The sequence below is a fragment of the Rattus rattus genome, chromosome 6 (assembly GCF_011064425.1).
Source record: "Rattus rattus isolate New Zealand chromosome 6, Rrattus_CSIRO_v1, whole genome shotgun sequence".
Classification (NCBI taxonomy): Eukaryota; Metazoa; Chordata; class Mammalia; order Rodentia; family Muridae; genus Rattus; species Rattus rattus.
The window spans coordinates 60,858,454-60,885,745 of NC_046159.1; the positions used below are offsets into that span (position 1 = coordinate 60,858,454).

At 50.6% G+C, this 27,292-nt stretch overlaps 2 protein-coding genes across 5 annotated transcripts in view; both read left to right on the plus strand.

The window, feature by feature from the left end:
* The window catches only part of Rab11fip5 (RAB11 family interacting protein 5), a 37,433-nt gene extending 27,901 nt beyond the window's left edge, over window positions 1-9,532 (plus strand). Inside the window, exons 4-6 of one of the 3 annotated variants that reach the window (XM_032906197.1) lie at window positions 1,870-3,879; window positions 6,825-7,014; window positions 7,266-9,532. In XM_032906197.1, coding sequence (XP_032762088.1) covers window positions 1,870-3,879; window positions 6,825-7,014; window positions 7,266-7,469 — 2,404 coding nt within the window. In that variant the 3' untranslated portion in view covers window positions 7,470-9,532. The remainder of the gene's footprint in view (window positions 1-1,869; window positions 3,880-6,824; window positions 7,015-7,265) is intronic. The other 2 variants (XM_032906198.1, XM_032906199.1) reach the window with 2 other exon arrangements.
* Window positions 9,533-11,005: 1,473 nt separating this feature from the next.
* Sfxn5 (sideroflexin 5) overlaps window positions 11,006-27,292 on the plus strand; it is a 120,232-nt gene continuing 103,945 nt past the window's right edge. The window contains exons 1-2 of one of the 2 annotated variants that reach the window (XM_032906201.1): window positions 11,006-11,195; window positions 24,849-24,917. In XM_032906201.1, coding sequence (XP_032762092.1) covers window positions 11,088-11,195; window positions 24,849-24,917 — 177 coding nt within the window. In that variant the 5' untranslated portion in view covers window positions 11,006-11,087. The remainder of the gene's footprint in view (window positions 11,196-24,848; window positions 24,918-27,292) is intronic. The other variant, XM_032906200.1, reaches the window with a different exon arrangement.

A 27,292-nucleotide genomic window follows, 5' to 3' on the forward strand; every position in this document is an offset into this window, starting at 1 on the left:
GCTGATGGGACCACAAGGGCTACTCTTGAGAAGCATAAAGAGAGGCTAGTTCAGAGTGCCCCAGCCCCTTTCCTAGGATGGAGCTTGGGAGGTGTGGATGCTCCAGATGGGGCTCTGACCCCAGTGGTAGTTAGTGTATGGTCCCTAACTCTCAGGGGTCAACCTGGGCCTCGGCCTTGGGGCCTACCTGGAATGAAGGGAGAAATCTGTAGGGGTGGGGACATTTGTGGGGTGGCTCCCCAGACAGAGTTCTTCTCTTTTCAGTGTCTTCCCCTGTTTTGTTTGTAGAAACAGAACCAGAAATTGGGAGCTGGAGGTGGGACATGGGAACTTGGTCTCCCCTTCCCCTCCATCGTTGTCTAGAGGGGGTGATCAGTCTAGAGACTGAGAATCTACCCTCCAGCTTGGTTGGAGTTGTTCTAGGGGGAAATAAGATCATGAGAATCTTTGAAAGCTGGATTTTAAAAAATGACCTTTTTTAAAAAATCGAGATAGGATCTCTCACTATGTAGCTCTGGCTGCCCCTGGAACTTGTTATGTAGACCAGGCTGCCTCCTGCCTCCACTTGCCTCTGCTTCCCAAGTGCTGGGTGTAAAGGTGTGCTGTCACACCTAGCCTTCCCTTACTTATTTATTTATCAATGTCTAACTCACAGGCTGCCTTTGACTTGCTATACATAGGAAGATTACCTTGAACATCTGGTCTTCCTGACCGTCCTACGATTGGTTATGGCTTGTGCTGGCACAGCTGGCTAATGCACTGCTGGGAGTGGAACCCAGAGCTTCATGCATGTTGGGCAAACATGTCGCCCACTAAAGCCACAGCCTCCTTTACATTTTTTGGGTTGGCAGCATGCGATGTAGTCCAGGATGGCTCTGTAGGTGAGGATGGCACTGTGCTCCTCCTCCTCCTGCTGCTACCGTGTTTACCTTTAAAGCTGAATCCTTATGAGAAAATGGCTGTGTCCTGTGGGGAAGCTGACCTCTGTCCCCAAGTTTGTTTTTGGAGCCTCCATGGCCTCTGGCTGACCTGGACTCTTTCCTGTTGCCTGTCAGGCACCTTGTACAACCTGTCTAGTTTAGACCCTAAGTTCTTGAATGATTGTGACAAGCTCCAGGCTCCTTCCCTCTGGCCACAGCCCACCTTTCACTATGCCTGGCTAGCAGAGTCCGGCTTCAGCTGCCTTCGCTCACCACCCTGCTGGATGGGTGGGAAAGGTGGCTATGAGGAGGTTACCCGATGCTCTCATTTAGGTGTAAGGGGTAAAAGGGACCCCAGGAGTTTAGAGAACTGAAAAGCTGCCTGTGAGGAGGAGGCCACCAAAGTTGGACTTTGACGGGAAGCTCAGCCACAGGCCACTGCCAGTCTGTGAGCACTGGAGTGTTCAGTTTGCTTTTCTCTCTTACTCTGTCCTGGGGGAGTGAAGGCTCTTAGATCAGTGTGTACTCCATAGGCTGACCCACAAGAGGGTAAGATAAGGAAGGATGCTGTCTGCTGTAGGAGAATAACTCCTTAGCCTCCCTGTCCCCTCCCCATGTGCTGAGCTCTCTTGGACATCTGCCTGATGACAGTCTCACCCTTACCCCTTCCTGCGAGAGCTCAGTAAAGTATAGTCTATTTCATTTGCAACCTAGGCCCCTGCTTGGTTCTCTTACTGCTGTCTTTGTCCATGAGCTCTCCCAGCATCCTTTTGGTGCCTCATAATATTGGGGTCTTCCTTCATTTGGTTCCCTGGGTCATGTGGCTACATATAGCCCATGTAGTGGTGTGGCACCTGGCCTGGTGGACGTGGGGTAGGGATGGTACTTGGCCGGGATATTTCCAGTCTCAGCGTTAACCAGGAGGCTCACGGTTTTGTCTTCTCCACAGCCTGGACGTGTCTCCTCAGGTAGAATCTGACCCAGCTGCTCCTCACCCCTGCTTCCCCCAGGCTCTGGTCCCCCCTCCTGCTCCCGCTGCCGCTCCCATGCTAAGCACTAACCTTTTTGCAGCCGCCTCCCCTGCCGCTGCCACTGCCACTGCCGCTGCTGCCAACATTGTCCTTGAAGCCACCCCATCCGGATTCTTGGGGGTCACCAACCCGTTCCTCACCTCCTTGCAGAGCAACCCCTTCTTCGAGGATCTCAAAGCCGACATAGCACTAAATTCTCCTTCACCTGCTCCCTCTCTCCCCAGTGCCTCGAGGGCCAGCCTGGCCCCCCTGGCCTCCCCTGGGAAAGCCCTGCCTGAGTGGGACGACAACTTCAACATCTTTGCTGCTGGCAGGCTGCAGTCAGAGGCCGGGAGTGGGATCCTGGCCCCTGCAGGAATGGGGCTGGAGGAGGATGGGCTGCAAGACCCAGGCCCTAGAACCTTGGCAGTGAAAGCAACAGAGCCCCAGGGAGAGCCTGGGGGAGGAAGAGGAGGAAGCAGCATATGGTTAGAGCCCAAGGCTCCTGTGGACTCAGAACTGGACCAGCCAAGCACAAGTATGTCTGACCCAGGACCCCTGGGGTCTTCAGGGACTGGTCCATCCTCCAGAGCAGCCCAGTTGCACCTGCAAGCCTCAGCCTCAACACCAGACCGGGAACTTCCTGCCTCAGAAGGGGGAGCAGGGCAGAGTCCAGCAGATAGTGGGGCATCTCTGTTCAGCTCCCCAGAAGTTCTCAGTGTATGGGAGAGATTTCCTGGTTCAGATGACACTCCTGGAGGACTGGAGGAGGAGGCCGCCCAAGATGGAAGCCAGCTTTTCCAGGAGCTGAACACAGTGGAGGATTCCTGGCCTTGGGATGTGATCACCATTTCTCCTACAGCAGAGGCTGCTTCACCTGTCATGAAGGGAGAATCCAAGGGGGTGCTTTCTTCCCAGGTGCAGCCTGAGTATCCAGATACTGTGCCTCCCATGGGGAGCGAAGGGCTCCCAGCATTGCAGCTGGAGCCTGAGCCTGAGCAGGGACTGGATGAGGGGCCATGGCTTGGCCCACCACCTCCCAAGCCACCTCGCCTCTTCACACCCACGAATTCTCAAGTGGAGGAGGACAAAGAGGAGGAAGAGAATGTTACAGGGGGGCCAAGTAGCAGGGGGCCAGGGGTAGAAGAAGATAGCACCCCAAGTGCATTGGTTATTGGTCCCCCAGAGTCTAAAGAGGAGGGGGTAAATTCAGAGTTGGAGGAATTGCACAGACTCCCCTCTGGGACCCTGATAGGTGAGCCAGAACTTGAAGACCTAGTAGGAGAAACTAGTAGCCCTGGGTCTAGGGACTGTCTACCTAGGCCCACCAGCTGCCCTGAGGGACCCATCCCCAGATCTCATAACTCAGCCAGCTCAACCCTGCTGAGTCAGAAGGACTGGGGGACTTCAGAGACAGACGAGAGCTTTGAAACCCAGAGTCAGGAGCTAGCCAAAGAGGGGTTTGGGTCTCTCTCAGTCCCCTCCCAGCAGGCCGATCTGTGGGTCAAGAAAGAGGAGGAGGAGGAAGAAGAGGAGGAAGAGGAGGAGGAGGCCTCAAATCCCTTCTCATGTCAGGAGAGCCAAGATCCCCTCAGCCTCCCATCCACATCACCACCAGGGTCAAGGGGATCCTCTACCCACTCTGGTCCAGAAGAGTTGCCCACACCCCCAGAACCTGCCTTCCCACCTCCACCTCTCCCACCCTGGGCCAGCCACCGCCACGGAGTGCCAGGCCCTCCGTGCCCTCCCCTGCCTATAGCCTGGCCCTTGACCTCTTCTTCCTTACTTCCCGAAGAGTCAGCTTGCCCCCTTGGTCCCCTTGAACTCTCCCCCACTGGGGGCTCCCCTACACCATATGGGGAAGACCACGCTGCAGCCACCCCAGCCTCCCCGCTTGTGCTTCTGCCCCTGGAGACACGGCCAGCTGAGGACCCCCAGCCCAGTGGCAGGTGAGCATCCACCTAGAACCCTTCCCAGGAGGAACGTGGGTGGGGAAGGGACACAGGAGTAGAAGTACTTCACAGTAGAGCTCCATGTCTGCCGAGGGCACGTGTAAGGTCTCCTCTATTTGGAGGCAGCCGGTGAAGCCATGTACTTCTGTAGGACCAGCTCTGACACTGTTTATACACGGGACAGCTGCGTGGCCCTATAAGCTGGGGTTTGGGAAATAGCACCTGATAAGGATAGAGGTTGAGGGGTGAGGTTGGAGAGAGTCCACGTGCCCTGGCAGAAGATGGGCATGAGAGCTGCATCTGCTGTCCGAAGACGCCATGGCTGGGGGACTGGGGTTCCACAAAGGGGTGATACTTCTTCAGGCCGTGTGGGTAGTAACAGGTTGTAGTGGGGTCCACAGCAGTTTTCTGTCCAGGTAGGATGAGTTAGCAGAGAGCCGGCAGAAGGTCTTGGACTTAGAGAGGAAGCTGAAGGCAGGTTCAGAGGAGAGGAAAGGAAGCTGTCTTCAAATGCTTCCCACACCCAAATCCTCTAGAAAAGGCTCTCCAGCTGCAGCAGGCACCTCACTGGCTTGCTTTGTCATTGGCTTTCAGGCCTGGGCCATTCCCCTTCCTTTGTCTTCTACACATTCGGTGACCCAGTGGTCAAGACTGTAGGTGTGAGAACTTCAGAGCTAAGAGCAGGAGAGACCTGCACAGACTATGGTGCTCCCTTGTTGTCACCTCTCTCTGCTAATGGCTTACCACGAGGTTTTGGAGAGGCCTGCAAAACGTCTTCTTGACCTTGACCCTGCCTCTTCCCAAATCACTGTCCAGATCTGTTTAGGGCAGCTGAGTGGATAGCTGATGCCTCTGTGACTGTGATCTCTACGGCATGAGGCCCTGGGCAGAATGGAGGGCGATGAGACTTGGGATCAAGGCTCAGTGAGAGTGACCCAGCAGGGGCATTGGATCAGGATGGCAGTGGCTCATGATCTGGCCCTGGCCTCTGAGGCCCCCCAGCCTGCTCAGGCACCTGCTGGTTCATATGTCCAGGGTTGCTGAGCAAGCATCTGTTTTGTGCCAGAACCAAAGAATGCCTAGTCCAGGTGGACGAGCAGGGAGGTTGGGCCTGCTGGTGACACCTGGTGTTGGGTGAGCCTGTGCCTCCTTGTAAGGAGAAGGAGCTGGTGGCTATGGTTTCCTCATTTCCTGGTGATGGTGTCCTCATGTGGCCCACATCTTGCAGTATAACCTCAGCTTGTACTCACACGGGTTCTTTTCAGAATTGGTGTCATTTAATATGTATATGGAGTAAGATCTTACACTGTGAAGAGATGGCCACATGGAACTGTCCCTATTTCTCAGATGTGTGTGTGTGTGTGTGTGTGTGTGTGTGTGTGTGTGTGTGTGTGTGTGTGTGTGTAGCAGTGGGGGGTTTCAGGCCAAGAGCCTAGCACTCTAGCTGTTTGCTGAGAGGGTACCTCCATGCACTGAGGGTGGCTTTTGAGACAGGTGGCCTTGGAGCTGCTCTCATACTGTCTCCAGGGCAGACTCCTGGGTGAGAGGACCAGGTAAAGGCCTAGTGAACTGACTCCTCAGGAAGCTCCCTGTGTGGGGGACTTGGTATCTGTGAGACTAAACGCCAGCCCTGTCCTGAGGAGTAGTGCTATTTCATGGGGTCACCCTGAGCCTGTGTCAGAGGACCCGGGGCCATTCTCTTCTTTGCCCAAAGGCCTGAAGTCTCTATAGGGCGAGTGTGGATTTATGAGGTTCCCCCAGGACAGGTTAGCTGATTTATGGGCTTATGACTATTGCAGGTGCCAGGTGCTCGGGCACCCAGGAGAGGGTTATCTTAGGTCAGGGAATCACTAGGTTTCCTGAGGAGGTGGACTTGTATAGCTTTGGCACAGTAGTAGGAACTAGGTTAGGGGAGGAAGGGAAGTATCCTGGGTAGAGGAATATCTTGGTGAGGGGTTATTGAGGCACAGTTTCATCTAGGAAAGGCTGGCCTTGAATTCCTGGTGCTTCTGCCTCTGCTGTGCTGCTATTACAGGTGTGCCCCACTATGTCTAGCTAGAAGTAGTTTTCGTAAAGGTTGAAAGATTGTTTATGACTGAGGAGGTGGTAGTTGTGGGCCAGGAGGCACAGGCAGAGCCCCCGTCATCCTAGAATCTGTTATCTTACTTAGAAAGGAGCCACTAAAGGAATTTTCAGAAGTGGAAGGCCACTAATTGTCTAGCAGAATAGGGAAAGCAGCTGCTGGAAAAGGCAGGTGTGAGGGGAACTTGGTACATCTAGAAGGACCCCGGGGAAGCAGCCGGACTGCAGCTGGTGAGAAAACAGGGAGTCCAGGAGAAGGAGAAGACAGGGAAGTAGCAGTTTGGACTGAGAGGAGGCTAGTACACTTCAGGGCATTAGCTGCAGGTCTTTGAAGAAAGGGAGAGGTTGGTAGCTGTCAACTCAGAAGTGAAGGAGGGGATCCAGCAGATTTACTTGGACTGGGGTATCAGCATTGAGGTTTGGCCTGAGTACTTAAAGAAAGTGAGAGGTTAGAAAAGGAAGGCAGTCTCCATGCTCTGGACAGTGATTTGGGAGGAGGTGGGGTCAAGGTCAAGAAGAGGTTTTGCAGGCCTCTCCAAAATCTTATGGCAAGCCATTAGCAGAGAGAGGTGAAGACAAGGGAGCACCATAGTCTGTGCAGGTCTCTCCTGCTCTTAGCTCTGAAGTTCTCACACCTACGTCTTGACCACTGGGTCACGGAATGTGAAGAAAACAAGGGAAGGGAAATGGCTGGCAAAGACCTGGCATAGGTACAAGATTTGTAGGCCAGTTATCCATGCTGGATTGAGGCTGGTGGGTTGAGGAGGTCAGGATGCTGTGTCCTGGAGACATCACAGAGATGGTGGTGTCACCTTTGTGCTGCCCTTCTGTCCCTATAGCTCACTTGTTTGTTTTTGCAGTCCCCATCCTGTGAAACCCCTCACTGCTGCCCCTGTGGAGGCTAGCCCCGACAGGAAACAGTCTCGTACCAGCCTGAGCACAGCCCTGAGCAGCGGACTGGAGAGGCTCAAGACCGTCACATCTGGAGGCATCCAGTCTGTGCTTCCAGCATCCCAGCTTGGCTCAAATGTGGACACCAAGAGGCTGAAGGTGAGGTGCAGCAAGGTCTTAGGGGCACCTGAGGGAAGAGTCAGTACGATGGGCAGAGGCCAAGTGATGCCAAGGGCAGAGCAGGTAGCTGGTAGTTCCCCAGGCCACAGCTCTCAAGTGGAGAGGACATCTCCATCCTTAGAGACGGGCTGCTGCAGAATCTGGGGTTCTACGGTGGGAAGCAGACTCGGGTGGGCTAGCTGGTGGATGGTCTGGGCCTCCCTTCTTAGTTCCATCCTATCTGGCCATAGGATTCTGCTGTGCTGGACCAGTCAGCCAAGTACTATCACCTGACTCATGATGAGCTCATTGGCCTGCTCCTGCAGCGCGAGCGTGAGCTGAGCCAGCGGGACGAGCATGTGCAGGAACTGGAGAGCTACATTGACCGGCTGCTGGTGCGGATCATGGAGACCTCACCCACACTGCTGCAGATCTCCCCGGGTCCCTCCAAGTAACCCTTCACTCCATCCCTGGAGGGATGGTGAGGACCTGTGTAATGCCCTCCACTGACTGCTCTCACCGAGAGTAGGGCAAGCCTGCTCTCATGGTCACTTTCTGCTCCCCTCCCCGTCCTGCCTCTGCTCTGCTGCTAGAAGGGGGCCTTTAAACCCCCTCTTACCTGCCCATTTTCTCCCCCAGAGAATTGGAACAAGGTTGTTAGCTGTCAAGGTGGAGCAGGAGTTCCATCTGGGTTCTGGGGTGAGCACTAGTATCTGGGGCAACACTGTTGACAGCACAGACATAGTCACCCCATGAGGTTAGTTGTTTCTTCTCTTGGCCGGCTCTGCATCTCCATTTCTCTCTGACACCCAGAGGGCCTCCTAGGATCAACTGGGACAGGGGTGGGGACTAAGCTGCTTGCTGGTCTGTGCACTGTAGACAGCCAGGGCACCTACTCCTCAGCCTTGTGTCTGTACTTAAGAGCAAGGAGCCTATGTGTTTTAGTTTTGCCTCTCTGTCTAGAGCTGTGTGTGGAGCATCTATACAGGGTGGTGGTGATAGTGATGGTGGTGGTGGTGGTGATGGTGATGGTGGTATGTGCCTGTGTGTTCTTCAGCTGCCCTGCCCCTCTTCAGACCCTTCCACTCCATGTCCCAGTAGTGGCGGGAGGTGGGGCTAGGCGCAGAGAGAAGGCCTCCTTGCTCCTGAGGTCCTCCCTACCTCCCTAACATGAGACCCTCCCTCTGGGTTGGGGTTTCAGGCTGCTGCTCATGTTTTGTCGACCAGGCCTCTGTGCCTGTTGTTACCACGTGTCATGCCAAAACTGTGCTGCTGCAGACTCAGAACGTGTGGAACCAATCAAAATGTGCCTTTTGTGGGTGAGGACAAGAGCCTCTGGATGTAGATGTCTCTCTGGCCATGGTGTCTCCTTCTCCCTATTGAGCACATGGAAATGGCTGTTAGGGTCCTGAAAGGGGGATGTGGACCAGGCTTTTTTGCTACCCTGAGAAGTACCTCAGCTAAGGCTCTGGCCAATCTGCTGCCACCTCCTAAGCCTCCCTCCTACTTTCTGCTCCTCCCCTGACCCTTATTTGGAGCATCCCGGGATAAAAATCTAATGCACAGTAGGTCCGGGGCTATCCTGCACCTTATTGTGCCTGGCCTTGGGTCCCAGTTGTGCTGGGCCAGTGGGCTTGTCTGGAAGTAGGAGGCTTCCCTCTGCCTTAGGAGACACCTGTACTTAGGAAAAGGCCTTGTGGCTTTCCAGCTGCTCTGTCCATGCTGTACAGCCTCCCTCCTGCTCACCAATCCCCCCCTGCCTTGCCTGGCTTGGCTGAAGTGCATTTTAAAGTCAAGTATCTGCCCTGTGGTCCAGTTTCTAGTTTGCTTGTGAATACAACCGGTTTCCCCATGACATCTGGGGGGTCCTTGGTGGCTGTGCATTACAAAAGGTATGTGGTATGTGTGAAACCGGTGAAATGCTGACAAAAGATGCTCTTGGCCCAGTGGAGAGGTAGTAACTTCTTTCCAGCTATCTCTTAATGCCAGGGTGGGCCATAGGTTCACTCAGAACACCTCAGAATAGTCTCTGTGGATGACGTCAATCTTCTGCCAGCATGAAGCAGATGAACTCCACAATGGGGTCCACCACAGCACAGTTACCAACTATAGGTCAACTCAGAGAAGAGGAAAGTCATCACCAGTTCCCAGAATATTGGGGTGGAGGCAGTCATGGGTGTTGGAGGTGTCTCTTGAGGAATTGAGTCCCTCTGCTAGGAATTTCTCTGGGCTTTAATTGGTCCCAGCCCTGTCTTTTGTCTTTCATCCATTCCTGCTGTTTGGCTTCCTTACATGGCCAGGGTAGGAGTGTCTCCCAGAGGAGTCCTGAACTGAGGCCAGGGTTTTGCTCATGTGTCTGCTCCTCACCACATACTGCAGAGTGCAGCCAGACAGGCAGTGAGCAGGCACAGCTCTGCCCTGCCTTTTGTCTTCCTAGTTGAAACTCCTGTCTATAAAGAGCTTGTTCTTCATGTTTTGAGCACTTTATGAAGAATAAAAGGTTCGTGTACCACAGCCAGCTTGGTGTGTTTCTGTCTTGAAATGAGCGGGTGAAGGAGACTGCCTGTGGGAGAGGGCAGTGTGGGTCTTAGGTGACAGAGCGCTACTGCCCTGAGATCACAGGAAGCACTGCCTTAGGGCCTGGTGTGTCTAGGGTGCCTGTGTTCACCAGGCACAGGTCACTGGCATAGTGAGTGCTGGGGCTAGTAGGGAAGTGTGGAGAAAGAGGGCACGGTCTGTGATTTCAGTTCTGAAGCCACGGAGTTCAGTAAGGAAAGGCAAGATACAAAGCAAAAATAAGACCTGTTCTTTGGTTCATCTGTGAGTCCTGTTCCATGTGGCTCAGCTATCAGCGAGTGGATGAGCACTTGGGCCACCAATGGCTCATGCAATGTTTAGAAGGACAAGAGGACAACCCCAAGTTACCTCTGAATCTCACCAGGAGACAGAGGCTTCCCTAGAGCCAAGGAGTTATGTCCTCAGTAAAACCAACATCTCCCCACCCTTCATGCCCAGTGTGGCTCATAACCACATCACTGAGCTGGGGCTGCAGTTGCCATTTGGTGCCATTCTGCAGGGGGTGTGTGTTTATTACCCTGGTGCTCTCTGCAGCTCCTGGTGCACCCCTGTTGCTAGTCCTCGGTAATTAGTCTTGGAGAGAACCTGCTTAGGCCAAAAGAAGTAGGGTCTCAGGATGCTTAAGCTCTGGATATTTAACTCATCCAATACATTTGAGTGCCTAGTGTGAGCTCTCTTCACACTAAATCTGAACTGGAGATTTATTTATGTGAGCCACCGCCCCCTCCCCACACAGTAGGAAACAAATATATTTAAGTCCATAGTTTGTCTGCTAGCTGGCATCTGTAATCCTGGAATTTGGAAGGCGGAGGAAAAAGGATTACAAGTTTGAGGCCAGCCTGTGCTACATAGTTCCAGGCTAGCCTGAGCTACATGCAACGAGGCAAAAGAGTTCCGCGTGGTACAGAATCCGGAAGCGGATCTTTATGGTAGTATGATGACTGAATCGATGAACATTTATGAGGAACTTAGAAAAAGAACCGCCTCAGGCCGCGATAAAAATGAATAGACTGTAAAAGGGTCACAGTAGCTTGAGCATGGCTCGTTTCAGAGAGTGGCAGAATGGCTGGAGGCAGGGTTTTGATAGAAGAAACTGTAGGAAAATCCCGCAGTGCGACTCCTTGCTGAAGGCCGTCCGAATTAACCCCACTCTGCCTGGAGTCCTTGCTTGTCTGATCCCGGGTCGTGCCCGCGTTTGTAGGGGTTCCTTGTCCTAAGACTCAGGTTTGCATGTACACCCGCACATGCATTTGCATACATTCCCAGGACCGCGGACGCCTGCTGCTTTGGCGGTGGGAAACGAGACCAGGTCTGCGTGGGTGCAACTCTCCGCAGTTTGGGGTTGTCAGGCTCGGAGCAGAGGAAAACTACACTCCCCAGAAGGCTCTGCGCGCCTGGTTCGCTGCGGTTGCTCACGGCCAATCGGGAGAAGCAACTGTGGCGGGGGCCGAGGAGGGACATTTTAAAAGGGCTGGAGATTGCGGGCGTCAGTGGCCATGGCGGATACAGCGACCACAGCCTCGGCGGCGTCCGCGGCGGCCAGTGCCTCGAATGCCTCCTCCGATGCTCCCCCTTTCCAGCTGGGCAAGCCCCGCTTCCAGCAGGTGAGACTCAGGCAGCGGCCTGCGGGTGGGAGGGAGACACAGGGGAGGGCACCGAGCCAAATCTCTTGCAAAGTCACTTCAGCCCGAGGGTCTCCAACCCACGGCCACCAGAGCCTGCAGCTAGTGCGGGGACCTTGGCTGAAGCCGCTCCTTTCCTATTGGGCAACCGGATGGGCGAGGTCTCCCTCTCTTGTTTCCTATTGGCGGGTGGCACAGTCACTCCGCGGATGCCCGTGCCCTGGCACAGCCCCCGTCCGAGTCGCGCGGTGATTGGCCACGCGGGTCGCGGTCCCGGGTCCGAGCGGTTCTGAAGGGTCGCTCTGGCAAATGCGCCCTAGGCGCAAAGTTCCAGTCTTGTGCAGCATGGGCCGGCGGTATGGTCCGTACGCTTCTCAACTTCTCCCCGAGTGGAACTGACCTTCCTTATGAGCTGCGGGACAGTCTCGGGGCAAAACTCCCTGGTCACGCCCCACGGTCATGCTCAGGCTTCTCAACCTCCAGCAAGGTGCTGCGTGTGCCCCAGGATGGGACCGCGTGCACCGGTACAGCGACCTGATCTCTATTCCGGGGCCGGGGCTTCAGTGATGAGACCAGCGGGCCAGCTAGTGCGCTCTGCGGGGATGCGGCTGGGACAACGCGGGGAGAGCCGGGTGCGGGGAAACGCTGTGTCATTCTCCGGAGCTGCCGCGCTCCTCCCAAGGGTCCCAAGCGCGCCCCAGTCCTACACGCGCTGCTCCCCGGCGCTGCGCAGCTCTGGCCCCCATCCATACCGGCTTGGGCTCCTCAGGGTGCACCGTGACTATGATTAACCTCACCTGGGGTACCACACAAACCCAAAAACCCAGCAGAGTATCACTAACTCGGCCTTGGAACCGGAGGTCCAGGTCTGTGAGCCAGGAGCCTGGGGGGCTTAGTTACAACACCGCAGACCCTCTAATTCCAAAGCTAAAGTGACCCTGGGCTTGCCAGGAGTGGGGGCAGTAGATGTGTTAGAGAAAACTTTGAAGGAAGAAAGGAAACGCTACTACAAAGATGGGATGTGGCTGGGCGTAGAGGCGAGAATGGGTCCGAATTCAGTCGTGTATGTCCCCCACGACTTCGTCGAGCTGAGCTTTCTGAAACTACATCCCTAGAGTTTTTAAATGGGACTTGGTTTCTTTTAAAAATAGACTTCTCAGCATGGAAGAATCTGGAGAGATTTAATGTCCCAGCTAGTGAAAACTGCCACCTATTGAGACGCTGTCAGGGGTGCTTGTGTCTAACCTTGAGTGAACCTTTATTTGTCCCCACCCCCTGCTCTACTCATCTTTAAGTAAGCATGCACTCCCGACTAGGAAGCACTTGCTGTCTTTGGAACCACTACCCCAGTGGTCCTATCAGAACGCCAAACTCCCCTCTGTACCCCAAGTGGTAACCTCGCAGATGCAGATTACTTTTTTAAAGTATTCCCTTGGTCCTTTTCCTGATAAAAGGGGTTAATCTTACCCCGAGGCAATTGGGCTTTTAATAACACGACCTGAGTAAGGGATTCTTTCTCCCAGGTCTGGTGTCTGGTATCTGGATAGTGCTTGGGTCATCATTCATCTACCCAACAGTTATTGAGTACCTTGTGTTGGCTTTCTGCTCTGGGCTTTCACTCTTGTGGAGCGTATTTGGGGAGGATTAGTTCCTGCCGCTGTTCATATCTGTGGAGTATGCAGTAGCCTCTCCTGAGCCTTCCGCTGCTGGCAGCCTCGTGGCTCTAATAAGGCTGCTGAGCAGGTCTGATTCACCCATGCTGAGAACTTCTGTTTCTTCCACACCTGCTCCTCCCTCTGCAAACAGCTCAGTCTGCCACCCAAGAACTAGAGTCATAAGCCTAGTTTCTCCTCTAATTCCCAGGCCTCCGAGTCCAGCCAGAGGCTGTGATCTCTTCTCCCCCACAGCTCTCATAGCCGCCCTCTCCAAGGCTAAGCCAATCCACACCATTTATTCTTTGGCTAATGTGGGAACCTCCGACAGGTTCCTGGGTTTCCAGTCCTGCCCTGGCCCTCTTCCAACTCTTCTCTTTCCTCTATGGCAGAGACCCAGCAATGCAGGTCTGATCAGGTGATTCCCATACTCGAAGTATCCCTAAACAGCCTGCAGTGGCTTCCTCTACTTTTCAGACATAGACCTTGCATCTGAAGGGACCCAAAGTTTTGCAGGGCCCACTCCTTGACATGACTCCCCACTTGCCCCTTTCTCTCCACCATTCTGGCTGTTTTTAACCCCCAGACCTATCCTTTCCCTCCCACCCCTGAGCCACCCACTGGAACATAATATCTCTTGCCTCCTGCTCTCAACTCTTTTTGCGCTCCCCCTCATCCCTATATTATCCACAAATCATCATTTCCTCAAAGGATCTTCATGCCCTTGACTTCTTTATTGCCATATGTTTTCCCCTTTGATTATATAGTCTGTGGGATCAGCGACTATGCCTACCTGGTCATGCCGTTGTTAGGTTAGGTTATCACACTAGCATTAAGGTCTGGATGGGTGAGGTGTGTCACAGAGCTTTGTGAATGAGTGGGGCCCTCCAATGGGGTTTGTGAAACTGAATGAAATTGAGTTACAAGCCTTTGATTGTGGCAATTGGCCAGATTTCATTTAAATTGTTCCTCAGGAATTTTGGAGGATGGCAACATTGTTCCCACTCTTTAAGGGGAAATTCTAAAGGCAATAGTTTGCAACATACTTCTGAGTAGACAGGTTCCTTCAGAGGCTGGTCTCAAAATTCTCCATGTAGCCAAGGATGACCTTGAATATCTGACCCTCCTGTCTCCACCTCCAGGCGTGTGTATCGGTGACATTTATGTAGTACTGGAGATAGAATCCAGCTTTGCACATGCTAAGCAAGTCCTAATCAGTGAAGCTGCTACATCCCTTACCTGGGCCCAGTTATCTTCATCTGGATCCTGGGTCCTGTTCTCAGTGTTTGGCACACAGTAGGTATCTAATGACTGCTGATAGTGGACTGCACTGGCCTAGCAGATGTCTGTGGACAGTGGGTCATAAACCATCATCCATTCCTAGAGCTCCACCTCCACCCCCAGGGCTGCAGGAAGATTCTATTGGCCTCAAGCTTCCTATGTAGTTACAAATGACCCTGAAATTCTGGCCCTCTTGCCTCCACTTCTGAAGTGCAGGGATTACAGGTGTTCTAACCACACCCACTTTTATGGGGTGCTGGCGACCAAACCCAAGGCTTTGTGCATGCTAGGCAAACAGGCTACCAATTGAGCTACAGCCTTAGTCCTAGTGCATTTTGTAGGATTGGGAACTGAGGTCTCGCTTGGCTCTGGAAGCCCTTCCTCCCTTCCCTGATCAAAGGTCTCTCTATAAAGGAGGGCAGGGGGAGGGGCAGCAACTGAGCAGGATCAGCGGACAGGGAGAGGGTGATGGGTTGGGTTTTGTCTATGGCTGCTTTTCTCTCCATAAGATGTTGATGGTGGCCTACCCCTTCTTGGCTTATGAAATTATGAAATTGGCTTATGAAAATTTTACGGTCCTTTGTGACTGGTACAATGACCTCTAGTTTTCAGGTAATAAAGTTGCAGTGCACAGACAGATTCAGTGACTTCCCAGGCAGCCTAGTTCCAGAGTCCAAGCTTATTTATTTACTGTCAACTTTTTCTTTTTTCTTTTTTCTTTTTTTTTTTTTTTTTTTAGACAGGGCATCTCTGTATCAAGTTTTTTTTTTTTTTTTTTTTTTTTTTTTGTAGACTGGGCTGGCCTCAAATGCCAAGATCCACCTGCCTCTGCTTCCCGAGTGCTGGGATTAAAGGCTGGATGCTGAGTTAAATGTTTTCTGGCTTTCTAAAGCAAACCAGAAGGTCCAATGAGGCAGGTCAGTGCTGCACACGGCCCTGTGGGTAGGAAAGAAGTACTAAAGACCCAGGAGAGATCTCTTTATGTCAGTGTTCCTTATTCTAGAGGTTTTCAACCCCCAAATTAGAGCCTTTCATCTTCTAAACCCTGACTGCTGCTCATCATTCAATGCAGCTTTGCCAGGTGGGTATATCTAAAACTAAGGATTAGTGCATGATGTGAGTACATGCGTGCATGCACGTGTGTGTGTGTGTGTGTGTGTGTGTGTGTGTGTGTGTGTGTGTGTGTGTGGCATTTGTGTACTCCTGTGTGTGGAGGCCAGAGGACAGCTTCAGCTGTAATTTCCTCAGGTGCCACACCCAGCCTGGTTTGTTTTACAAACTTTAAAAAGTTAAAATGAAGAATCCCTGCACAACTCTCACACAGGGTCCTTTAATATCTCACGGGGCCAGTGGACATTTGTCAAAAATAAGAAACTAAAATTGGTGGCTGGAGAGATGGCGCAGCAGTAAGAGCTCTTGCTTGGCAAGAATTCAGTTCCCAGGATCCATGTTAAGTGGGTGGCTCACATGGCCGGTGACTTCCACTCCAGGGGATCTGACACCATCTTCTGGCCCCTATGGGCACCCACACATCTGTGGCACACAAAAATTTAAAATAAATAAGTAGGTGGGTGAGGTGGTGCACATCTTTAATCCCAGCAATTGAGAGGTGGAGGCAGGTGGATCTCTGAGAACTTGTGGCCAGTCTGGTCTACAGAGCAAGTTCCAGACCAACCAGAGCTACGTGTTTCACAAAAGAAGAGGTGGGGGTCCGTAGACAACCAAGGTTTGAGTCCCCGTATCTACCTGGTGGCTGACAATATCTGGCTCCAGTGCCAGGCAATTTGGTACCGTCTTCTGACCTTCACCAGCCCCAGTGCACAGGTATGTGCACACACACCCATGTGCACACACATATAGCCAGGAAAAAATTCATACACATAAAAGTTTAAAAGAAATTTTTTTCTTTGGAGTAGGGTTTCTCTGTGTAGCCTTAGCTGTCCTGGAACTGCCTTCTAAGCGCTGGCATTAACAGTGTGCACCACCACTACCAGGCAAAGTAAAAAAAGGTGACAGTAGATAAAAATAAAAACCAAAAATGTATTTAATGTGTGAATAATAAAAAATAAACAGATAAAAATCAGTACACTTCAGGCTGAACTGTATTTATTTTTATGTCAATGTCTCTTTCATTTCTAATGGTGTAGGTTGCTTTTGCAGGGGTTGCTTTTGCTCGGCACGTCTTTGAGTTTCTCATTCTCTTCACTCTTTGACCTCGACAGTGTTGGGAAGAAGGGTGGGATATTTTGTAGCACATCTTCAGTTGGGGTGTGTCTAGTGCATTCCCCATGGACAGACAGAGCTGCAAGCTTTGAGGGGAGCATGCTTCAGAAGTGATATGGCCTCCACACTGCAGCCTGTTGCAGGGCTTTCAAACCCGGAGGCTGGAAAGATGCTCAGCAGATAAGGCAGACATACAAATACTCTTCCCGAGGACCTGAGTTCAGATCGCACCCACATCAGGGGACTGCCCACAGCAGCAGCTCTTGGAAACGTGATGCCATGCCCTCTTCTGGCCTCCAGAGGCCTCTGCACATACCCTCCCCCTTTCTCTTAGACATTAAATCTTTAAAAAAATTAAAATTAGTATTAATGTGAATGCAACATCCCCCAAACCACATTAGCTTGCTGCCTCTTATTTATTTAATTCTTGATTTAATTAATTAATTTATTTTTTGAGACAGTTTTCTTTGAGTAGCTATCCTGGAACTCGCTCTGTAGACCAGGCTGGCCTGAACTCGCTATGTGACTGAGAATGAGCTCTTGGTCCTCCCGGCCTTTGCCTCCCAGTACTGGGGTTACAGGCATATGCCGTCTGGAACGCCCTCTCCTATTCTTATCTTCAAAGTTTATTATTTATCTGTGTGTGTATACGTATGTGTGTATATGTTCACATATATGCCAGTGTCCATTAGAGCCAGAGCTACAGACCGTTGTGAGCTGCCTGACTTTCCTGCTGGGAACAGAACTCAGGTCCTGCAGAAGATCAGCAAATGCTTCGAACTGCTAGGTTATCTCTTTAGTTTCTTTCTTTCTTTTAAAAGAGATTTTTAAAAATTTTATTTTACCGGTCCCCAGCTCTGAAAAAAAGAACCCAAAAAAAAAATTTTTTTTATTTTACGTGTATGAGTGTTTGCTTTCGTGCATGTCTATGTACCATGTGTGTGCCTGGTGCCTTTGGAGGTCAGAAGAGGTTGTCAGATCCCCTGGAACTGGGATTATGGATGGTTATGAACCACCATGTGGGGGTGCTAGGAATCAAACTTGGGGCCTCTGTAAGAGCAGCAATGCTCTAACCACTGATTATTTCTTACCATTAAATAATGACTCATTTCGCACTTCCTCACTGGCACCTGCCGTTTGAATCGCACTCCCTGTCTGTCCCACTATTGCTAAAATGCCTTTTCTTTGAGAGATGGGCAGGAGCCTACCCCTGTTCCTAAGGCCCCAAAGACAAACTGAGGTACAAGTCCACCACGGTTCACTCTGAGGCTTCCAGAGCCTAGGCAGGGGCAGCAGCTTGGCCAGAGCCGTAATGTTGCCACACTAGATCTGTACACAGCACAAATGGATGACTCCTCAGGGTTGGGTAGGAGGGGGAGGAGCGGTGACTGACCTCAGTTGGCAGGAGCTCCTTGCTAAGGGTGAGGCCTCAGGAGCCCCTCCTCTGTCCACTCTAGGTTGTTGACTGGCTTGGTCCCAGGTACTCACAGCTGCTGTGTGCTCATGAGTGTAACAGCCGTGTGTTCAGAAGACAGCACATCATAGCGTCCCACCCCATCTGTGAGACTCCATTCTTCCTCTGGTCAGTCTCCTTCCACAGTGTTCCCCCTCATTTCCTTCACATTCTACCCTCCGCCCTCCATTCTTTTCTTCCCTTCAGACTCAGATACTAATTTGGCAAGTTGAGGCCCCAAAACAGGAAACCACACACGGGCCTCTTCCTGTTTGTCCTTCCATCTGTGCAGAGTCACCGTTGTTTGCTTGTTTACCTTTCCCCCTTGTCTTTTAATTATTCGTCTTTTTTAATGTGAGCGGATGCTTTGCTTACATGTATGTCTGTACACCATGTGTCTGTGTGCCTAGCCATGGAGGCCAGAAGAGGACATCAGATCCCTAGAGACTGGAGTTCCAGACAGTTGTGATTTGCCCTGTATGTGCTGGGTGTCAAACCCATGTCCTCTCTGGAAGAATGGCCAGTGCTCTGATCACTGAGTTACCTCTCCAGCCTGGTTTGTTCAGGTCTTTAGAGGATTGCTTGTTTGTTTGTTTTTGAGACAGGGTCTCTCTTTGTAGCCCTGGATGTTCTGGAACTCACTCTGTAGACCAGGCTGGCCTTGAACTCGGAGATCTGCCCTCCTCCGCCTCCCAAATGCTGGGATTAAGGGATGAGCCACCACTGCCAGGCTTTTTTAGTGTTCTCGCTCCTTCAGAACTCTCACTTACCTGATCAGATGGCTGGGGTCAGAGTGCGTTGTATGTGTGCTGGTCTCTAAGACGGACCTGAGCAGGCCCAGTCCGCCTGTGGGATTAAGGGAGATGCAATTCAGCCCACATCAACCTCTCAACTTTGATGTGAGCCTATTTCTCAGATAACTTGCTTGTAATAAACACCTAGAATCCTAGTCACTTAGCCAGGTCTTCTGTCTTTTAATCGTTTATTTTGCACAAACTGAGTGTTGCCAAAATAGCCTTTGGGGTTTGTGCTATGGAGGAGACCCAACAGCTCCCCAGAACACTGGGCAGGTATTTTCTTAAAATTTTACCTGAGCTTGTACGTATGAGCATATGGGCCCCAAAGGGCCAGAAAAGGGCATCAGATCCCCTGGATCTTGAGTTAATGGTGGTTTTGAGCCACCCAGTGTGGATGCTAGGAACTGAACTTAGGTTCTCTGCAAGAGCAGGATTCTCTCCCAACCTCTGAGCCATCTCTCCAGCCTCCCCCACCCCATAGGTAACTAAGGAGATACTGGTGTCTGAAGCCCACGCCGGACCAATGGGTCAGCATACGGGAGATGTGGCCTGCCTGGGAAGTCCCAGGTGGTGACACATGGTGCTGATGCAGTAAGGATGTCCGGCCAGGCTGCTCACAGACCCAGTGAAGAGTCGTGCCGAATGCTCACTAGTTTGATCCTGTGCAAATAATTCCCAAAGACGGATGATTTCGAGGCTGGGTCTGGGATTAGAAAGTCTTCTCTGGCTTTGCTGGGCTGTACCTGGGAAGGGGTCAGTTTGGGGTTGCTAGGGGGAGGGGTACTACCCACAGTGAGCTGACTCACCTAGCTTGTGAAGGGAAAGGGAAGGAATCATTTCGTTGACTCACTCTTCCAGTAAAGAAAAAGGGAAAGAGAGAAAAAAAATGCACTGTGTGATTAAACAAAGATGGGGCTGAATGGGGGTGGGGGAGGGGCAGGTGACTATACATTTTAAAGTACTAAGAAGGTAAAATGAAATCAGATCAAGAAAGTAAAAACTGTACTATTCAACAGGCAGAAAGGAACAGACACCGATGAAATAGTTTTTCAGCAAGGAAACAATGTTTTTTAACTTCGAAACACTGTTTCTTTTTTTTTTTTTTTTTTTTTTTCCCCCTGGAGCTGAGGACCAACCCAGGGCCTTGAGCTTGCTAGGCAAGTGCTCTACCACTGAGCTAAATCCCCAACCCCGAAACACTGTTTCTTATAAGAACCCACAGCTAAGTACGGAAGCTACTTAGTCCTGCTCCTCCTTCCCCCATATTCATTGATATTCTCTCTCTCTCTCTCTCTCTCTCTCTCTCTCTCTCTCTCTCTCTCTCTCTCTCTCTCTCTCTTCCTCTCTCCGTGGTTTGTATGTATGTTTCTGCATGTATGTCGGTGTGCAGGGCCTGAGGTTGATGTAGAATCATTCCCCATCATCCCCATCATTCTTTCATGGTACTCGTTGAGGCAGGATCTCCATCAAACCCAGAACTTGCTATCTGCTTACTCTTGCTAGACACCTTGCTTTGGGGTCTCCTATCTCTGCTTTATCAGGTTGTAGTTACAAGTGGCCCGACACTTGAAGGCAGATGTCCTAACTTCTGATCCATCTCCCCATCCCCTAGAAACTCTAAGATTATGATGGTCGGAAGTTTGCTGTTGTAGGGCTGTGTGCAAGACTGAAACTCAGGGCTGGGGAGATGGCTCAGCAGTTAAAAGTGCTCTCTGCAAAGCTCTCTGCTCTTGCGGAGGCCCCAGCTTCGGTTCCAGAACTCACGGGCGGCTTTACAACCACATTTAGCTCCAGTTCTAAGGCACCTGACACCCTCTGGCCTCCTTGATAATCTGCACACATGTGGTGCATACAAATTCATGCAAACACACAAATACACACACACACATGTATATATGTATATATGTATATATAAAAGAATGAAACATGCACATTTTTCTTTTGTGGTTCCTCTCCTGTGGTAGGTAAGCTCTACCACTGAGCTAGGTCCTCAGATCAAACCTATTCTGATTTTCCCACCTCCCCGCACTGGGAATGGAGTTCTTATACATGCTAGGCAAGGCTTACCGCCTAGCTGTGTCCCTAGCTCCTTTCTATACCTTTCGATTGGCAGATTCATGCCACTTTGCTTCACAATCAACCCCGGCATTTAGTGTCGAGGAGTTTCTGGTTCCAACACTGCACATTGATCTTAACTTTGTAGTTTCCATGGAAACAAGACCCCATATCCTGTCTCAGTCTGGACCTAGGTCAATTCTTGTCCTGGCAACCTGGTTTTACTGGGCGTGGCTGATGAATGACCAAAGCAGACCTTTAGCAGACACTCTGTCTTTTTCTGGCAGATACCCTTCCCCTGTGGTGCAGCCAGCCAGCCTCCCTGCCGGAGTGAGTCAGTGAGACTGACTACCAGACTCAAGGGCAATCCCCTAGGTATCTTGGGCTATCAGGCCCTATGCGCTTAGCATCCCGATCCAGGCACCTTTTATGAGTTTGCAGCCTATTTCTAAGCACTTACTGAAAGGATCTGGAAAGGCCTTTACATATTTCAAATGTAACAGATCAGTGTAGACTTTTTCTCTTTTCAATGAAAATATTGTGCTTCTTGCTTTCCTTACTCTGGCCATTAGCCTTAGATTTCAGTTAAAACACTAGGCATCCCCTGAGTATTCTTCCTCAGTCCCTCGTGGTTGGTAAACTTGGCTTTCCTTGCATTGCTATCACACTGTGGAGCACACAGTCAGTCTTCAGAAGGTAGCTCAACAGGCGGATGAGAATCTAAGCATCTGGAGCACCTTCTGACCTTTACCCTGAGCTTGGTGATCTCTGCCACTCTGGGCCCTAGCTTCCTGGACATGTTCTCTGCTTTACCTCAGGAAGAGACCTGGGTGTCTCTGGTGCACTTTGTGCTACCTTCTTTGAGCACTGATCACGGTAGTCTTAGTTCTCCGTTGGTCTATTTCTCTGCAGTCAGTTATTGGTGGCTCTGAGCTAGGCACGTACAGTGTGCCTTTTCTCCGGGCCTGGCTCAGCAGCCATTTGCAGAGGTCCACAGAACAAATGTTTTATCTGGGGCTCCCCCCAACAGTGGCTGTGGTAGAGAGGAGCAGAGACTTGGAGGTTTGGGACAGAATCACCTCTGGGTGAGTCAGAAGGTGTAAGCCATCTGCAGCATTTTCTAGGAGTCACTTCTCTTGAGCCATCTCTCGAAGATCCTCACCTTACCCTGCTCCTCCTCTTCTCCCATGAATGCTTTCTAATCCTCCCTTCACCTTGAAGCTGCACCCAGCCACGTTACCTTCAGGAAGCCTCGAGGCCACTGGCTGGTTATCAGTTTGCCTTCGTTTTGTGTCAGGTCTGTCTGTGAGTAGAAACCAGGAGCCAAAGAGGAAAGAGAGAGAGCATCTGAGCGCCCCTAGTCTCTGAAAGTTTATTATCAAGTGCATTACTCAGGGTCTGGAGGGACGGTTAGGCGGTTAAGAGCATCTGTTGCTCTTGTCAAGGCCTGGGGTTCTGTACCACATGGTGGCTCACAACTGTCTGTGACTCCAGTTCCAGGGGATCAGATGCTCTCTTCTAGCCTCAGGCAGCAGGCATGCGCATGGCACACATACATACACTCGGGCAAAGCCTTCATATGTATAAAGTAAAATAAGTAATTAAAAATGTATTACTATAAATATTACTCTTTTTTTTGAGGCAGGGTCTTTCTATGTATCTCTGGTTGGCCTAAGACTTCTTATGTAGACCAGGCTAGCCTCAAACGGAAAGAGATCTGTCCTCTTCCCAGATGCCCAGTGCTGGGATTAAAGATTTATGCTTCCACAGCCATCTCATCTATAGTCTATTCAAGTCACCTTGTAGTTCTTGTCCCTGGAGGGCAAGGGGCACTTGCAGCCACCATTGTCTAGAGGTGACCAGAAAGCCTGGGAAATAGCAGATATACAGGATATCTTTAGTCTGGAAGAAAATAAAACAACTGCCCCTGCTTGCCGGGTTTTGTTGCTACCCTGTGCTTTTAGGTGCTTTTTACCTCAGCGATTTGAGAGCAGGTTACATTCATTTACCCATAATGCTTCAGCACAGACTCTATAACTCCTATGTTCACTATGCTCAGGAAATTTAACATAGATACGGTATTTCTCATTCTTTATCATGTGTATGGGTGTTTCCTCGAGTGCATGTATGCACCGTCAGATCCCCTGGAACTGGAGCTATGGAGAGCTGCGAGCCACTGTGTGGGTGCTGAGAACCGAATCACGTTCTCTGCAGGAGCAACAAGTGCTCTTAACCTCTGAGGCATCTTTATAGCCCCAAGTTTCCCCTTTCTAAAACCACACAGTATATTAGTTTTATTTTATCCCTGTGCCAGCCCTGGAACCAGCCATTTCTTGGGGAGAACCCTGATTCTTTTAGGGACTGGATACCATGTGGGTTTTTTGTTCATCTTTTAGTGTCCACGTATCTTGGGGCTGTAGTGGAGTTGATAGGAGTACTTGCTTAGCATGTATGATGCCCTGGTTCAATCCCTGGTAACAAGCACACACACACACACACACACACACACGCACGCACACACACACACACACACACACACACACACTCCATCCCTTCTCTGTCTCTTTGCCTATTAAGTTGGTCTCTTGCTGATGGCATGGATTTTATGAAATCATAATAATTTTTTATATTGCAATTGTTGCTTGAAAGCAGGGATGACGTTTTGCTGGGACAGTAGATATGAGTGTACATTTTGTGTGTGTGTGTGTGTGTGTGTGTGTGTGTGTGTGTGTGTGTGTGTGTGTGTGTGTGTGTGTGTGTGTGTGTGTGTGTAGTGGAGACTAGTTTCAGCTACTTGGCTAAAGAGGTTAGGAAAGAACATATTTGTTTTAGGATTAAGTACTGAGGCTTAACCTGGCCTCTGCTTTAGAGTGGAGGGGCTGCCCCATGCAGGCATGGCTGGTGTGCAAAAGCTGGAAGAATAGGTTTGGGTTGCCTGGGAACCTTATGATGCCTCAGGGGAATCATGAGGTCTTTACTGGGAAGGGAAAGGGCAGGAGTTGACTGCAGCGTGTGCTGCCCTGGTAAGCAGTGAGGGAGGGGGATGAGTGGGATCAGGCCTTCAGTTTCCTTCACCAGGCAGAGGGTGGTACTTGGAGAGATCTGGGACTCTGGGGAGGACTTTGGGGCCAAGCCCAGAGTGCAGTGAGGCATGAACCCCCGGTTTGCATCTTGCCCCTTCATCCTCTAGCCAGCATTTTCTCTTTCCCTCCCAGCTCAATCTTGCCCTATTGGCTTTGTCCTCAGGCAGAAGGCCCAGCAGCCCTGTTGCTTGGTTTCCTTTCAATGTGCTTGAATGCTGTGGCCTGCTTAGCACAAAGCCTTCCTTTTCCAGGGCCCCTGCTCCTGGGCAAGGCTAGGGGAGCTGGCCCGGTGTTCTGTGCTTCACTGTGGTAACTGGGCATTGAGTCTAAGGAGGGTCTGGGCTGTGAGTTGAGGCTGCCATACTTGGGCTCTGCCTGTGGGGAGCTGCCCTCTGAAGGCAGAGCAGAACCTGAGAGAGGGGCCCCTTGAAGGGTGGGCAAGCTCTCTCTCTGAGTTCCTGAGCAAGGAAGGTGCCCATGTACCGAGGGGCGCTTGGGTGTATCTGAAGTGCCTAGACTAGATCTCAGGAGGGTGGGACAGAGGGAGAGGAAAACATGGGTGACACCTGGAGGAAGGGTTCAAGAATTATATATAACTATTAAAGGTGTGTGTGTCTGTCTGTCTGTGCACCACATGTAAATGTAGGTGCCCACAGAGGCCAGAAGAGGGCATTGGACCCCTGGAACTAAGTTATAGGAGTTGTGAACTACCTGATATGGGTTCTGGGAACCAGGTTAGGGCCTCTACAAGAGCAGCAAGTGCTCTTAATGGTTGAGTCATCTCTTCGGCACAGTCATGATGTATCTTTTCTGTTTGTTTGTTTGTTTTGGGACAGGGCCTCTACATAGCTCAGAATGTCCAGAAACTCACTCTGTAGACCAGACTGGCCTCCAGCTCACAGAGATCCACCTGCCTCTGCCCCCCGAGTGCTAAGATTAACAGGTGTGGTGGCACACATAGAGGTTATGATGCATTTTAATGTTCTCTCTGAGTCGATTTTAGGAAGCTCCTAGCCCTGAGATGAGGTCACCAGGATCCTGAGCTTAAGTACAGCCTCTGACTGACTCTCCTCTCCTCTTCCCTTCCCCAGACATCCTTCTACGGTCGCTTCAGGCACTTCTTGGACATCATCGATCCTCGAACACTCTTTGTCACTGAGGTGAGTTACAGCCAGCAAAAAGGCCTTTGTACCTCCTTGTCACTTTGGAATGTGTGGGTCGTCAGAAGGGATGAGGAGGTGAAGAAATTGAGGTGAGAGAAAGGTCATACATCCATGTGTTTGTCTAGCTCAGCCAATCAAGAGGGCATCCCTACAATTGCTGTGAGCTTTCTCCCACGATTCCATTGGCTCTCACTGTAGCCTTTTGAGAGAAACAGCATTTCTATTATTGAAACCTCAGTGTCAATGTTACCAATTATGTAAATTGTATACTCAGCATAAAAGTTCAAACAGGGCCCAAGGTGGGGCTCAGTCAGACAGTGCTCACTTACATGTGTGAGACCTGGGCTAGATCTCCGTCATGATTGGGTTGGGGGTGGGGATCAAGCAGTCTGGATGTGGTTAGCAGAGCAAAAGGAACCTTTCATTATACTCCTTGCTCAGGTCTCTACCCTCTTAAGCGACCTTTGTCCATAGATTTTAGGGTCTGCTCTGTTAAGGCATTATTTGCCTCGAAAACTGTACAGTTCTGTGAATTTTGACAGACATATTCAGCCACATACTCATGACCACCATCATGTGAGCGATGGCTCAGTTGGTAAATTGCTTGCCTCATAAGCATGAGGATCGGAATTCAATCGTGTGAAGAGCAGGAGCCCACACTTCTAATCTCAGTGCTGGGGAGTCAGAGACAAAAGGAGCCCTAGGTCTCACTGGTGGGCTAGTGTCTTCCAGTCAGTGAGCTCCAGGCCAGTGGAAGATGCTGTTTCAAAGGAGGCAGATGGCAAACCCAAGGATGACACTGTGGTTGTCCTCCACCCTCTGCGTGCACACATGCAAGCACGTGTGCGACAACCGTACACACAGGAAAACCATACACACATGAACTAAAAAAAAGTCAGGTGCAGTAGCCTTCCTGAGTAAGCTGGGGAGGCGGAAGCAGGAGGATCACTGTGGTGCTCAATCAGACTAGTCACACGATGAGCTCCAGGTTCATTGAAATAACCTGCCTCAAAAAAAAAAAAAAAAAAAAAAAAAAAAAAGGCATAGAGTGATTAAGGAAGGCACCCAGTGTTAGCTGACCTCTGACCTCCACAGTGCACACACACAGGCTTATGCAGCTGCAGGTATATGTGTGCACATGCAAATGTGTCCATACACACAGGGTGTGAGGCATTTGTATCATTCTTGCAGCTGGTTTATGCCCATGGAGCCAATCCTCTCTGTCCCCAGCTGCCTTCCTCAGGGTTCCTATTCCTGCACAAAACACTATGCAAGTTGAGGGGGAAAGGGTTTATTCAGCTTACACTTCCACATTGCTGTCCATCATCAAAGGAAGTCAGGACAGGAACTCACATAGGGCAAGAACTTGGAGGCAGGAGCTGATGAGGTCATGGAGGGTGCTGCTTACCGGCTTGCTTCCCCTGGCTTGCTCAGCCTGCTTTCTCATAGAACCCAGGACCACCAGCCCAGGGATGGCACCACCCACAATGGGTCCTCCCACCCTTGATCACTAATTAAGAAAATGCCTTACAGCTAGATCTCATGGAGGCATTTCCTCAAAGGAGGTTCCTTTCTCTGTGATAACTCCAGCTTGTGTCAAGTTAACACACAAGTCCAGCCAGTACGACAGCTCCCATCAACTTCTTGTTATGCTGTTTCTAGACTGTGGTGCTAATAGAGTTCCACAGCCACCTCTTCCCTCTAGTGTGTGCTTTGACATTCACCCGTGTTGCTGTGTCTGTCAGTCAGGCATCTCTTAATGCTGGGAAATGTCCCATTGAAAACATGCTCAAGAATTTCTTTGTCCATTGACTTGTTAGCGGACGTCTGGACCTCTTCCAGCATTTGACTATTATGAATAAAGTTGCTCTGAACGTCCTGCATGTGGATGTATTCTCTTTCTGTTTTTGAGAGAGGGTTTCACAATGTAGCCCTGGCTATGTTTTGTAGACCAGGTTGGCCTTGGGAACAAGATGGCTAGCTTGTAAAGCAAATGTGGAAAATAAATGTTTTAACTTTTTGGGAAACTATCATATTGCTTTTCAAAGTGGTTTTCCATGCAACACTCCCATCAACAATGTATGACTCCACTTCCTCGTGTGACACTTACTGTTGTCTCTTGACCTTAACCAAAAGGCTGAGAAGTAATCAGCATTATTAAACTGAAGGAATAATTCTTTGCAGGGGCAGATTCAGAAGCATGTCTTTTCCTATGAATGTGAAAATCGAATGTGAGGATTCATTTTCATATACGTAGCACGTGCTTATTAAGCACATGCTGAACAAGACAGTCTGTGTTTTTAGCTTTATTTATTTAAAAAATGTATTTTTATTACTTATATTTACATGTGTGTGTATCTATGTATGCATGA